Source organism: Cyanistes caeruleus, chromosome 2 (assembly GCF_971803275.1).
Source record: "Cyanistes caeruleus chromosome 2, bCyaCae1.hap1.1, whole genome shotgun sequence".
NCBI classification, from domain to species: Eukaryota; Metazoa; Chordata; class Aves; order Passeriformes; family Paridae; genus Cyanistes; species Cyanistes caeruleus.
In genome coordinates this window covers 105,498,230-105,511,265 of record NC_141702.1, presented here as the reverse complement: position 1 = coordinate 105,511,265, position 13,036 = coordinate 105,498,230, and the positions used below count along the sequence as shown (strand labels likewise).

General features: G+C 45.2%; 2 protein-coding genes across 2 annotated transcripts in view; one reads left to right on the top strand and one right to left on the bottom strand.

Annotated features, from left to right (window-relative positions):
• Nucleotides 1-13,036, bottom strand: part of LOC147655082 (uncharacterized) — a 262,971-nt gene that overhangs the window by 48,274 nt on the left and 201,661 nt on the right. Inside the window, exon 17 of the mRNA XM_086878879.1 lies at nt 901-1,109. Within this exon, the coding sequence (XP_086735005.1) occupies nt 901-1,109 (209 nt within the window). The remainder of the gene's footprint in view (nt 1-900; nt 1,110-13,036) is intronic.
• LOC111943938 (TOG array regulator of axonemal microtubules protein 2-like) overlaps nt 1-13,036 on the top strand; it is a 243,991-nt gene that overhangs the window by 101,185 nt on the left and 129,770 nt on the right. The window lies entirely within an intron of this gene.

Here is a 13,036-nt window from a genome sequence, read left to right as displayed (position 1 = left end):
CCCATGCCAAGGCCAGGAATGGGGGTGGAAGAAGCAGGGACAGATGCACACCCTTCCTTAGTATCCCATCATTTCTGGCACAGCTAAAAAGCCAAATCAGGACCTGTTCAATCTTCAGTAAAAACATCAGTTCCTGTCAGGGATACACGGGGCCCTTTCTCAGCAAGGCTGAGACCAAGTACCCAAGCCTTTGACTGGACATTCAGTCTGCCAAAGCTGTTGTCCATCTGCCTCCTCCTGCACCCCATGGCAAACCCAAAACAATTGCAGCTCCTGGCCCTGCTGCAGAGCTAATGGTGTGGCTGGGCTCTGGGCTGCTCTCCCCATGGCCACCTCCCACCCCTTCCCTATGGACAAAGCCACGCCAGAGCACACAGCTGCCCAGAAGCTGATGAAGTCTAGAAACAACATCACAGACAACTGTGCAGAAGGCCATGGCTGTACAGCTCCAAAGCTGAGACAACCTGGAACTGACTGTGCAGGACTGCCTGTTCCAGCAAACATCCCAACCAGGCACAGCTGAGACAAAACACCACCCAGACACAGAGATACTTCACAGATACTCGTAGGTTACCAAATGTAGAAGGATTGCTTGGCCAGAGTGGACAACTTTACATGCTCTGACTGCTTCTGGGTGTTCTCTCAGCCACAAGACAGAGGAGGGACCACGGCATAGCCCAGAAACCCTTCAAAGGCCTCTCCTGCTCTTGACAGATGCTGAGGACATGAAGTCTACACTACACACCCATTGCAAAGGCATGCTGACCTGCAGGGTCCAGCTGAGCTCTTCCTTGGCTCAGCAGCTTCCCTGGGATCACACCACAGGGAAAGCTCTCCGAGCTCTGTCTACAGCACAGAAACTGAAAATCTCCCACACACGACTTAGCGTGGTCTCCTTACCTTATGTCCTTTTTCTTCTGAACGTGACTCCTGTTCTTTTCTGGTGTCATCGTCATTGCCAGTGCCACTTTTCCCAGTAACGTGCTCTCCGATGCAGCTCTTCATTGGCTTGGAAGAGCTCTTTGGGATGAGGGGCATTGGCTTGGAGGGAAGGAGCACAGAAGGATTTGCCAGAGAAAATCTCTTGGCAAGAGGGTAGCCAGTCAGGCCTGCAAAGTGGAGACACAAAATATAACACAGGTTGCAGTGCAAACATAATGCATCTGGAGCTCCATACATCATGGGACAGATTCCTGCAAACTTCTAAATAGCTGCACAGGAAACATGCTCCTGCCTGCAGCCACTTGAGGCAGGCCAGGGGACACCCTGCCCCCCTTGCACAGAGCTCCCACAGGAACAGCCTGGCCTCTGGGCTGGCCTGGGACAGCAGGGAGCCCAGAGCCCTGGGCTTTGCAGCCATGGCTCAGCTGCACATGCAGCCTCCTGCTCCTGTCCCTGCCCCACAGCTGAGCAGCCCTACAGCTGCACGGGGCACTGGCAGCAGCACAGCTCATTGCAGGGGGCACATGCAGGGCAGAACTGTTCCCTGGGGATGTGCACAGGCTCTCTAGGCTGGCACAAGACCCTTCCTCCTGCCAGAGAGCAGCCCAGCTCTGTATGAGTCTGAGGCATGCTGAAAAGGCTTCGAATAAGTGAGTTAGTTGACCTCCTGTTGCTATATTTCATATATTAGTAAAGGCCTGTATGCACAAACCATAGCAAGTCGTGATATTAAATGCCAAAGTCCTTGAAACCTTCATGCAGAAGAGAGAGTAAAGGAAAACAATATCCTTGTGTGTAGGAGAAAAAATGTAAACCTGTGTGTGTTAGCCAATAGTAGCTTGCTCTGCCTGCAGACCCTGTAGAGCCCTATAAAAGGTGTGTTAAAGATAGAAATAAACGGAATTCACAATTACTTCTGTGAAGAGTGGTGAATAGCTGGCGGTCTCTCAATATTTGGTGCTCTGAACAGGACACCCAGTGCGCAGGGGGGCTTCAGTGGATCCACGCACGGTGGGACGGAGCCTTGGACCGAGGTTGGTGGAGCAGATCAGAGTGCAGATAGACGCTGCCTTGGATCGGTACCGGATAGGCGGCTCGCGAATCAACGGGGGCGAGTCGCTGGGGGAGTCCGAAGGCAGGGGCGCTGTACAAGGGTCGCAACCTTCCCCCCTGCCGCGGGCCGCTAGCATGGATGTGGAATTTGTGGCGGCAGATAAACTGCTTCTCTGCATCCTCGTTAAATGAGGCGGAGCAGCCCGGGAAAAGGACCTGGATATGCTCATTATATGGGCTAATTGTCACAGGCATTTAGTAGTGCCATCGCTGCCTTTTGCAGTGAAAGAACGGACGGATATATCGGCTCTGATATGGGAAATGGCAATTACAGAAAAGAGCAAGGACACTGTGTCTCTCGGTTGAACTTGGAAGATTGTAATTAATACCTTAAAAACATAAAAGCGAGATATGCTGAGGCTGTGAGCCCCGTAATTCTACCTGCGTCACAGCGGCAGATGCATTTATCTCCCACTGCTGGTCAAGCTCTCTCCTATCTATGCTGCCCATGGAGAGAGGGAGGGAGAGTCAAAGAGAAGAAAATAATGAGAAAGAAATTCCACTGCAAATGCTGAAACAACGAACAGAATCTGTTCAGTTATGTCAGGATGTGATACATCCAGAAATATTTGCTTCATTTTTGGAGTTGCTTTTAACATTACCATCTTACTTAAGTTCCATCTTTACTACCCTGGAAGAAAAGAAGCCAAATTTAGACTGGTTTCCACCCGAACCAGGGGGACATGGGCGAGCACTGAGGTGGGCTCTGTGAGAACAAAGGCACCCTGGGGGCAGAAGCAGCGCCATCGCCTGCTTCTGTAAAATCGTGCCCTTTTTTCCTCTATCAGCGAACAACAAGAGAGATTGAGAGAAAAAAAACTGCATTTGTTAAAGTTAACTTTGTGAGGTTTTTTTTTCTTTCTCTCCATTTTTCCTCGCTGCGAGAGTATGTAGAGAATGTGAAGGAAGATAAGAGCAGAGCTGCAGCAGCAGCAGGGTGGGCAGTTCACCCCCCTGCTCCCTCTCTAAGGAAAAACACCCGGATAATACCCAGTTTGTTAAAAAGTCATGATTTATTGGGTTTTCAAAATGCTTTATATACCATTGTAGAGTTAATTTTGTGTTTTAAGTAATTATGAGTTTATGCATTTGCAGTTTTTAGGATTTTACTAGAGAAGTTATTGTGATTCTTCGAACATTTAAAAAAAAAAAAAAAAGAGAGAGAAAAGGTGTTTAACAAAAGTTGCCTTGCAATAATTGGTTTAGAACTTAAGGTTAAAACATGGTGTGATTTACAGCTTCTAGGAAAACCTTCCAATTAATGTTATCTACAGAAGAGATTTATGGTTTAAAAAATAACTAGTTAAGAGAACTTTACTGTACAAGACAAAGTTAAGTTAAAGTATATATTATCCATTTGCTTGTTTTTTCCACAATTTTAATAAGGTAATTTTAATGTAAGTTCTTTTAAGTTATATAAAACACATATAACTGCATATATACCAATTTGGATTTTGGATTTTAGTTTAAAAATTGGACTTGATGCTTCTGAAAAATGCTACAAAAGCTAGATTGCAACTTGCCAAATCCTGTGTTGTTGTGGTGTTTCTCTAGAAAATTGCACTTTAAAATCCTAACCAATTTAAGCATATACTAAGCAAATTCCTGTTATGAATAAGTATTTTTAGTAACATTTGCAGTTATTGTGGGTTATTCTCAAAGCTAGATGACATAGAATTGTGATGTATTTGTTACATTCTTATAATCTTTATAGTGAATCCATGTTATCGTTATATTGTGTTTAAAAGGTATATATCAAACTTTTAGTTGCTTTTTTGTAGTAACAGAATAAGATTAAGTTATGTTTTTATTTAATATAGATTAAGTGTTAATAGAATTAAGGATAGTCGAGTTTTATTATGCTTAGGCTTGAATGTTTTTAAGTTAAGTTTTCTAACTTAGATATTCTTTTAAGGTTAAGTTTGTTATTTCCTTTTGTCATATATAATTATTGTTAGGTTTAAATATTGCTTAATTTAAATTGTTTTGTGTTTTATTGGAGACACTTGTTTAAACTGCAAAGTATAATTATTTTCCTAGAGAGAAGAAGACAGCGACAACTGAAACAGCAGTGACGGAACACTGGTGAACACCTGCTTGTGGATAAAAGTGAATGCAGTCTGTGACACCCTTGACTTCATCGGGAGTGTTCTATTGTTTGTTGCAATCCCTGCAGTTTTTGTTTGTTGTAGCTTTCTTATTTTTCAGTGTTTCCAGAATTTTAAGTAAGTAAGTATCATTGCTGAGGATCAGCTGCCATAGGAGAGGCTTCAGATTAAACCAACTGCTGCATGGTTTAATTGGTCTGGTACCTAAGGCTTCTGATCATTTGATTTGTACAAATGCATTTTAACAGTTTGCTGTGCTGTAAGCATCTCATAGCTGCTACTATTGAGAACCTTGTTCTAGAAATGAGTTAAGAGGCATCTTTCCAGTTTAAAGCCAGACCCTGGCCAAGCCTTGACTTTACCTGGAGGGAATGTTTGCCATCAGATCCAGATGTTTTCTGTCCCAAATCATTATTTCAGTCACTTTTTGACTCAGCAATTTGATCCTGTTGATATGACAGCTGGATCAGTTTTGAAGTGGGCTTGGAGAATCATTTCCAGAGATGATTACCCAATCCTTCACTGATGGTTGTGTTTCTGTTTGTTTGCTAACTATGGGATGCTGGTGCAGTGTTTTAGTAATTAATAGTTGTTTTATATTACATGTGTTATTAATAATGTTTATGATTTAATTGATTTTTAACTGGTGTAAGTTCTTATTAATTGTGTATATGGTTTTGTGTTGATGTTGATGTTTATTACAAAAGTACATCTCATTTTATTTTTTTTTTAAGAAAACGGGGGAAATGGATGCCCTAAAAACATTTGATTAGTGTAATTCATTAACTTCAAGGGGAGAAGTGTCTGTGTTTTGTTGCAGGTTCAAAAAGGTCACCTGTCCATCTGACCAGACTGTCTGCCTCTGAACACACGAGATCCAGTGAACAGAGACGTCATCACACAGCCTTGGTGCTCCAGACATGGATCAGAAGTGGAGCTGCCAGGACACAGTTGTGTCTGAACACTACACAGACAGTTGCCAACAGAAATTTTATGTTGTTATTATGATGTTGTGTCTCTACCAATTTTTCAGGTATCCTTTGTTTTAAAATTTAGAAGGATCTGAAGAACAACTTGAACATCAAAACCCTCAGTCACCGATCAGCTGCCAGTTGACATCACGGGAGCAGTGAACATTCCAGGACTGAATCGTGTTGGAAAAATTCTGTAGAAGATCTAAGAAAAGTGTAGAGACTCCATCTAACTGTATATAAAGCAAATTGTAGTTGTGTGTTTACCCTTTTAGCAAATTGCTTTCACGCTTAGACTACATATATACCAGAGCACGTGTGTTAAAGGTAGTTATATAATAGGTTAAGATAACAAGTTTGGCCTGTGTGGTAATTGTTGTGTTGGGATGGAGTGTGGGTATTCCCCCTTCGAGAGGTAGTGTAGGCATCTTTGAAAGTTCATTTGGCGTTGGGGTTTTGGCTGTGAGTTTGCGGGTATGGTGTCGTTTACATGGTAAACTGCTTATGGTAATTGTGCTGTTTATAGTCATGACCAACTGTCTGCTAACTAACATCCAAAGTGACAGAACATATGGGTAACTCTGGCACACTGAACTGGCCAAAAGTCAATGTGTTTGAGCCTAGCCACCCCTGGAGATCCTTTTGCACCTGTCTCATAGGAATCCCTGAATGGGATCCTCAAGCATTTAAAGGTTTAATTAGTAATGAGACTCAACTGAATCAACTGGCAATGTTGCAAGAGTGCAATTGCACTGTTGGCTTCACATTAAGACAACCTGAAGCCTGTTGGCAAGCAAAAATTACCAAAGTTCTCAATGTTACAACCCTCAGAAGAATTAGATTTGTTAAGTTCCACCAATACCTCAGGTGGATGGATAATGTTTGAACCCTCAACAAAAAGTCATTCCAACAAAGTAATGCAGCACTAGGCTGCAGTCAGTCAACCCTGTAGCTGACCTTGTTACTACCATTGAAAGTAAAGCCTTTGTTTGTGGTGCAATCTCACAGGACAATTACCAAAGCGATTACCTAGTTCCATATTCCTAATCTGTGAAGATAGAGCATGGAATTGGATTCCTGCTAGTCCACATAGAAGACCCTGTTATCTTGGGAAACATAACTTTGTTCCACCCAAGCTTATACCAATTGTTGAATATAGCTAGCAAAATGAAGAACATCAAACAGTCAAAGCGAAGCCTGAATGAATTAAGGCCTAGCAACTCTAAAAAGGCTCGCTTGCTGGACTAAGGAAGGATTGAACTTAACATCCACAATGTTAAGTGAGCTTTCAGCCGATGTGAGTAGTGTACATCATGCAGTATTACAAAATTGAGCTGCAATTGACCTTTTGCTCTTAGCACAAAGACATGGTTGTGAGGAGTTTGAAGGCATGTGCTGCTTGAATCTTACTGATCATTCAGCTTCCATCCATAAGCAACTACAACAGCTACAGGATGGGTTACATCCCCTGAAAGAAGATAGTGACCCCATTGGAAGTTGGTTCGCCAGCTGGGGCATCACCGGATGGTTGAGGTCTCTTGTGCTAGAAGGGGGACGGACTTTACATATAATGTTAATCGCGATGACAGTCTAAGTTGTATGTTATCTTGTCTTCATAAGAGCATAGAAAGAGTCACATCCAAAGCCTGGTTTGTGCAAAAAGAGAAATGGGGAATTGTTGCTATATTTCATATATTAGTAAAGGCCTGTATGCACAAACCAGCCTTTGAAATAAGTCGTGATATTAAAGGCTAAAGTCCTTGAAACCTTCATGCAGAAGAGAGAGTAAAGCAAAACAATATCCTTGTGTGCAGGAGAAAAAATGTAAACCTGTGTGTGTTAGCCAATAGTAGCTTGCTCTGCCTGCAGACCCTGTAGAACCCTATAAAAGGTGTGCTAAAGATAGAAATAAACGGCATTCACAATTACTTCTCTGAAGAGTGGTGAATAGCTGGCGGTCTCTCAATAACCTCCCACCATTATGATCAATCCATCTCTTTCATGAGATGCTAGAGATATTTTTTTAACTACTGAGAAACTGTCTTCAGTTTTATTTCTCATGTAACTAATCTGCATGTAATTCTTCTGAATAATATTAAGTCACATGGGAAAAGTGGAAGGCTCAAAAAATGAGAGGTGAAAAAGATCCTCTCTTGAGGTTTGGCCTTCTGTGAATACCCATTAAAGCCCTACACAACTGTGAGTGCAGTTTCTGAAAACCACAAAACTTCTCCACATGAGCCCTTGCTGGTGTTCTTATAACACAGTAATAGCGTCCTCAGGGTTAGACGCGATCAGCAAGCAGAGCAAGGACAGGAAATTGATCTGTTGCGAGATCCAACATTCATGGCAAAGAATGAAACAGGACTTGCATCTCATGGCCATGTCCAATTTGTGGTCAGCTGTGGCCACCGTCCCTGTCCTGGCTGACAGGATGAATGATTTGGCTACTATCAAAAAGGAGAACGCAGAGTAAACTAATGACAGAATTTTGTGATGCCATGGGCATCCTTGCAGGATCATCTGTCAGCCACCTACAGAGCCAGAACTGACCACCATGGACCAGTTTTCCCTGAAATCTGGTGGGATTTTTTCCCATTTAGCTCAGACCTTTCAGCTCCTTTCTATCCTCACCTTTTCCTTCCATGCTCTTTCCTTTTCCAGTGAAGTTCATGTTGGAACCCGTGCTTCTGCCTCGCAGAAGTATCTGGGTCTGAACTTGAGAACGGTCTCCGCGTAGACAGCGAATGGAGCTTGCTACCCAGCCCTAGAGCAAGGTCTCGTGACTCCAATCGCCAGCAGTCGGCACAGAGAGGCAGAGCCAGACGCGTCTCCTGCCGCTGTGTCCGTGTCAACCACAACCGTCACAACCCCAGCTCGTGGCTGCCCCTTTGTGATGCGCTCGCCCACGGTTCTGTTTCCATGGCTACAAAACCCCCACCCCAACTCCATCCCTTTCCCTTCCCAAGGACAGTCAGCCCTGGGCCCAGCCAGGCCAGGCCGGAGGGCTTCACACTGTCTAGGAAGTAAATGCTTTCCTAAGCTACTTTCCAAGGCCTTTATTTCTGTAATTCTCACTCAGTTCTGGGTTGCAGCTTGCTGGTGTGGGATTTTGTTTATTTCTCTTCACGTCCAACAAAGTGCTGGGACACAAACAATGGCACCAGGAGTTGCAAGTAAAAGAAGCTTTGCACTCCCCAGCAGATCACGCCAGAATTCAGGTGGCCAATATCTGGAGGGAGGAGTATGACCACCCAAATGTTCCACTTTTGCTCCACTTCACTGTTCCAGGGGTTTATTCCCAGCTTTCTGTATTGCAGAGACGCCCAAACCCGACAAAAATATGATATGCCTCAACACTTTTCTGATCTTGGCAGTTCCTGACAATTCAAAATCTCCTTAATGGAAATATCATGGGGCAGGTCATTCTGAAATACTCTCCCACAGAGCAGTTAAAACTAATCATGCTTGATTTGGCAGGACTAATCGTGAGCCAAAGGTCCAGTGGGTCTCATCCCTTTTTCTCCATCAGCTAAACTATTTCTTCAAGTCTCATCTCTCCAATATGTTCAAAGAAGCTTTGCAGTCTGCATTAGATGCCCCCAGTATTCAGTGGGCCAATATGATCATTGTAGCTGTAGGGTGTAAATTGGCCATGCAAAGTTCTCCTTCATTGTGGCAGCGCTTTATTCCTGCTTGCTTTCCTGCAGACACACCCAAACCCAACATTCCAAAACCGGCCTCAAAACAATTCTCATTTTGACTGTCCCTGAAAATTCAAAGCTATACTAAAAGCATTTTTTTATTTTTCCCTTTATTACTGGATCTGTTCAAACATGCTGTAGACTGAAAAAAACCCAGACAAACCCCGGCATCTCACACCCTTGGCCCACCAGGGCCTGGGCCTCGACACTTTCCGGTGTCGGAGAGACTGAGAAGAACCTGAGCAAGCTGAGCTACACCACATGAAAAGGACTTTTTTTCCTGGATTTGCCATCTAATCGAACAGCGAGAGGTTTTATTGTTTAATATTATTCCATTTCTGTTAAATAAACAGTCTTTTCCACTTCTCTCCAAGGAAATGTCTTTTCCTGCACCAGTTGGGGGGAGGGGCTGTTTGAATTTGCTTTTCTAGGTGAACCCCATTTGGAGGTTCTCTCCCAGTTTTGCCCTGAAACAGGACAAATACAGTTCTTGGCCTGTCCCCAGGGACAGGCTCCAAGGCTGGGCTCTCACCTGCACGGGATGAAGAAGAGCTGCTGCACTTGCCAGCAACACCAGGGTCTCGCCATCAGCGCTTTGAATGCGGCTTTTGTACACACTCTGCATCCCTGAGCCGAGCAGCATTCCTGGGCATCTGCACTGCCTCTGTGGGCCAACATCCTCCAGGCACAGCGCAGGAATGAGATTGCAACAAGTCCTGGCTGAAGGAGTCTCCAGTCTGCTACAGCCCTTCACCTGCGGCAGAATCACCTGGCACTGCCATGGTGGGAGTAAAGGGGTGGAGGGCTCTTGGCAGATGAGGGTCTCCTCCATGTGCTGCTGCTCACTGGGCCTGAAACAGCTGCTGGTACCTTCTCCCACAGCTGTATCAGGAGCCTGCCTGGAAAAGTAACACTGCCAGTGCAAGTGACAGCCACCCATCCCAGCCATGGCCCTGCCCACAGGGCGTCCTGCCTACCAAACTGCTCCAGTCAGGTGATGGTGGCCAACAGCAAAATACGTTCAAACGATGCCTTTTCCACATTCTGGCAAAATCATGGCCATACAGTGCACATAGTGGAGGCAGACTGCTCTTGGCAGAATGGGGGAAGCCACAGCAGCAGAGGCAAGTCTCTCACCGTGCCACTGTTGTGGGGCCCCGTGCTTTGGAGCTGCTCCTGCTCAACTCAGGCTGCTGCTACAGCAGCAACATCACTTCACACATTTGATAACAGAGAGTTGGAATGGCACACAGGACTTGCCCCAAGAGCTACATAAAAACAAAAAAAAGGGGGGAGGGGTCAGGGGAGTTAGAATAGTTTGCTCCTTCTTAATACAAGCATAACTAGACTTTAGCAGGGACATTGGGCTGATCATACTGGGGACTGGTTTGTAAGCCTTGTCTCTAGCAATTCCCACCAGTCTGCAAGATTTTTTACATACAAACATGTAAATAAATTTTACAGAACTTTAACGAGCAAGCCTGTGCCAGAACTCAAAGCACAAGACAAATACTCCCAAATCTGCCCCCCGTGAGGAAAGGAAGCAGAAAAGCAGATGAAAAAAGCGCCATTGAAGCTAAATGGTCTGTGTTTATCCCATGGTCCTACCTTTCTATACAAAAGCACCTCAATTCAAACACACAGCTTTAGATCAAGGAATAAAGGTGTTTCAAGAGCATCTAAAGCCTGATTCCTATTACTTTCAAGGAAAGGTGGATGCTAAATTCCTTAAAAACCCAAATGTGGATCTATTTGGGACTGTATCCTTCAAAACAAGGAGTGGAGGTTTAGAATTGCAGAACTGCTTCCACTGGAAAAGACTTTGAAGATCATAATGAGTCCCCCCCCAATAACCTGAGACCACTAACCCTGCCAAGGCCACCACTGCAGCATATCCCAGGAAGGGATGCTATTGGCCTTCTTGGCCACCTGGGCACGCACAGGCTCACCTTCAGCCACTGCCAACCAGCACCCCCAGGTCCTTTTCTGCTGGGCGGCTTCCCAGCCACGCTGCCCCCAGCCTCTAGCCTTCCATGGGGTTGTTGTGGCCCAAGAGCAGGACAAGGCACTTCACCTTGTTGAACCTCAAACAAGTGGCCTCAGCTCATGATCCAGCCTGTCCAGATCTCTCTGCAGAGACTTCCTACACTCCAGCAGATCAACAACCCCACCCAGCTTGGTGTCGTCTGCAAACTGCCTGAGGTGCCCCGATCCTCTCCTCCACATCACTGATAAAGATATGAACACAACTGGCCCCAGTGCTGAGCCCTGGAGAATACCACTTGTCACCAGGCACCAGCTGGATTTAATTCCATTGAATTCCACCACTCCCTGGGCCTGCCCATACTGACTGTTTTTACCTAGGAAAGAGTGCATTAAGTACTTCAGTCTTTTCCTCATCCTTTGTTCTATGTTTACCCCCACATCCGACAGAAGACAGAAATTCTCCTTAGCCCTCCTTTTGTTGCTGATGCAGAAATAGTTTTACTCTAAGTTGCAAGTTTCTAGGAAGAAATTCTTTCTTGTGAGGCTGGTGAGGCACTGAGAACAGGTTACCCAGAGAAGCTGTGGATGCCCCAAGCTCGGAAGCTTTCAAGGCCAGTTTGGATGGGGTCCTGAGCAACCTGGCCTAGTGGAAGGTGCCCCTGCCCACATCCAGGGGTTTGGGAGTAGACAATCTTTCAGGTCCTTTCCAAACTAAATCATCCTGGGATTCTATGATTTCACTGCTGTAGCCAGATTAAACTTGGGCTTTGTCCCTTCGAATTTTGTTGTCCCTGCAAATCCTCGCAACATCCTTAGAGTCCTCCCGAGTTGCCTGCCCCTTTCTCCAAAGACGATAAACTCTCCCGCTCTCCTGTGTTCCAGCCAGAGCTCTCTGTGGGACCCATTGCCAGTGGGACTCGTACAGAAAGCACGGAGTCAGGTCTGTCTTCCTGGGTCTCATTTCATAGGAACAATAGCTAGGAAATATCTCAATGGCAATTCTTGGCTGGTTAAGTTCATCTCCTAAATGAGGAGGACCATGCCCTCTTGCCTAAGGTATTAAAAATGACCAAGGGAAAGTTAAATACCAGAAATTAGTGCATCCTGTAGCTGCCTCTGCCATTGGCTTGCCTGTAACACAAAGCCAGCTTCCACATGCCTCCAGTTTTTTCCTCTCCCAGGCAGTTCTACCTCCAAACTAGCCTGTTGTACAGTGGCACCAGGAAGGGCATTACTTATGGCACCTCCCCTCTTGGTGCCTAAAGGCTTAGTTGCCGAAATTCAGCACACAGAACCTAATGGAGGCCAGCTAAGTGATATGGAAAACACCAAAAGTAAAGCTAGGTACCCCTTTCTCACTTGCAATGAAACCCCTGCAGCTGGAATGACCGTGGCAAAGCAATATGCCTGCAGTCTGGGGGAGCCCTGGATTGCAGAAAACCTGCTGGTGTCATCAAATGGAAATGAATCCTCTGGAATTCCCAGCTTCTTAGGATCATTAGCACCCAGTAAATCAAAACAGAGACCTCAGGCCTGCAGGCAAATCACTGTGCAGCTCCTCTTGCTACTGATTCCATCTCTCCCCATTTTTCTAAGTTCTTGGAGGCAAGGTCACTTAGGTTAGATACACAGCCTACAAGAAGTGTTCCTCTATTTTACTGCACAACTAATACATGTAAGATTACATATGTTAAATCTGTGTTGCCCTACTGTCAAACTGTCTGATTCAAGGAATTTCTGAAGCACCAAACTTTCTTCCTCAAATATTACTCTGTGAGGCAATGAGCATAAAGATTTAATGTTGAAAGCAACTTTAATTATGTCTATGAAAAACATTTCAACTATACACCATGCTTTGAGATGCTTGAACACATCATAATCTTAAAAGTCCATATCAACAACCAAGATGAAGAATGCAAGGGGTTCATGATGTGCAACAAACCCTGAGCAGACTCCACAGCATCTTCTGAGCGTGCAACACTAACCCAGATGAAAACTAACCCTCCCTTGTGTAGGAAGGGATTTGTGCAGCCTCCCCATCCAGGCAGCTTCTCTCCCTGCCTGGCTGCAAGGCTGATGTGTGGAACCCCGGCCTTGCCAATGGAGGCTTCGTTCCCGGTCTGCTCAGGGGCCTTGGCCCAGGAGCCCTGGCAGAGGCAGCGGAGCAGCGCTGTCCCCAGGGTCACTGCCAGGAAAGAGGACAAGGTGAAGG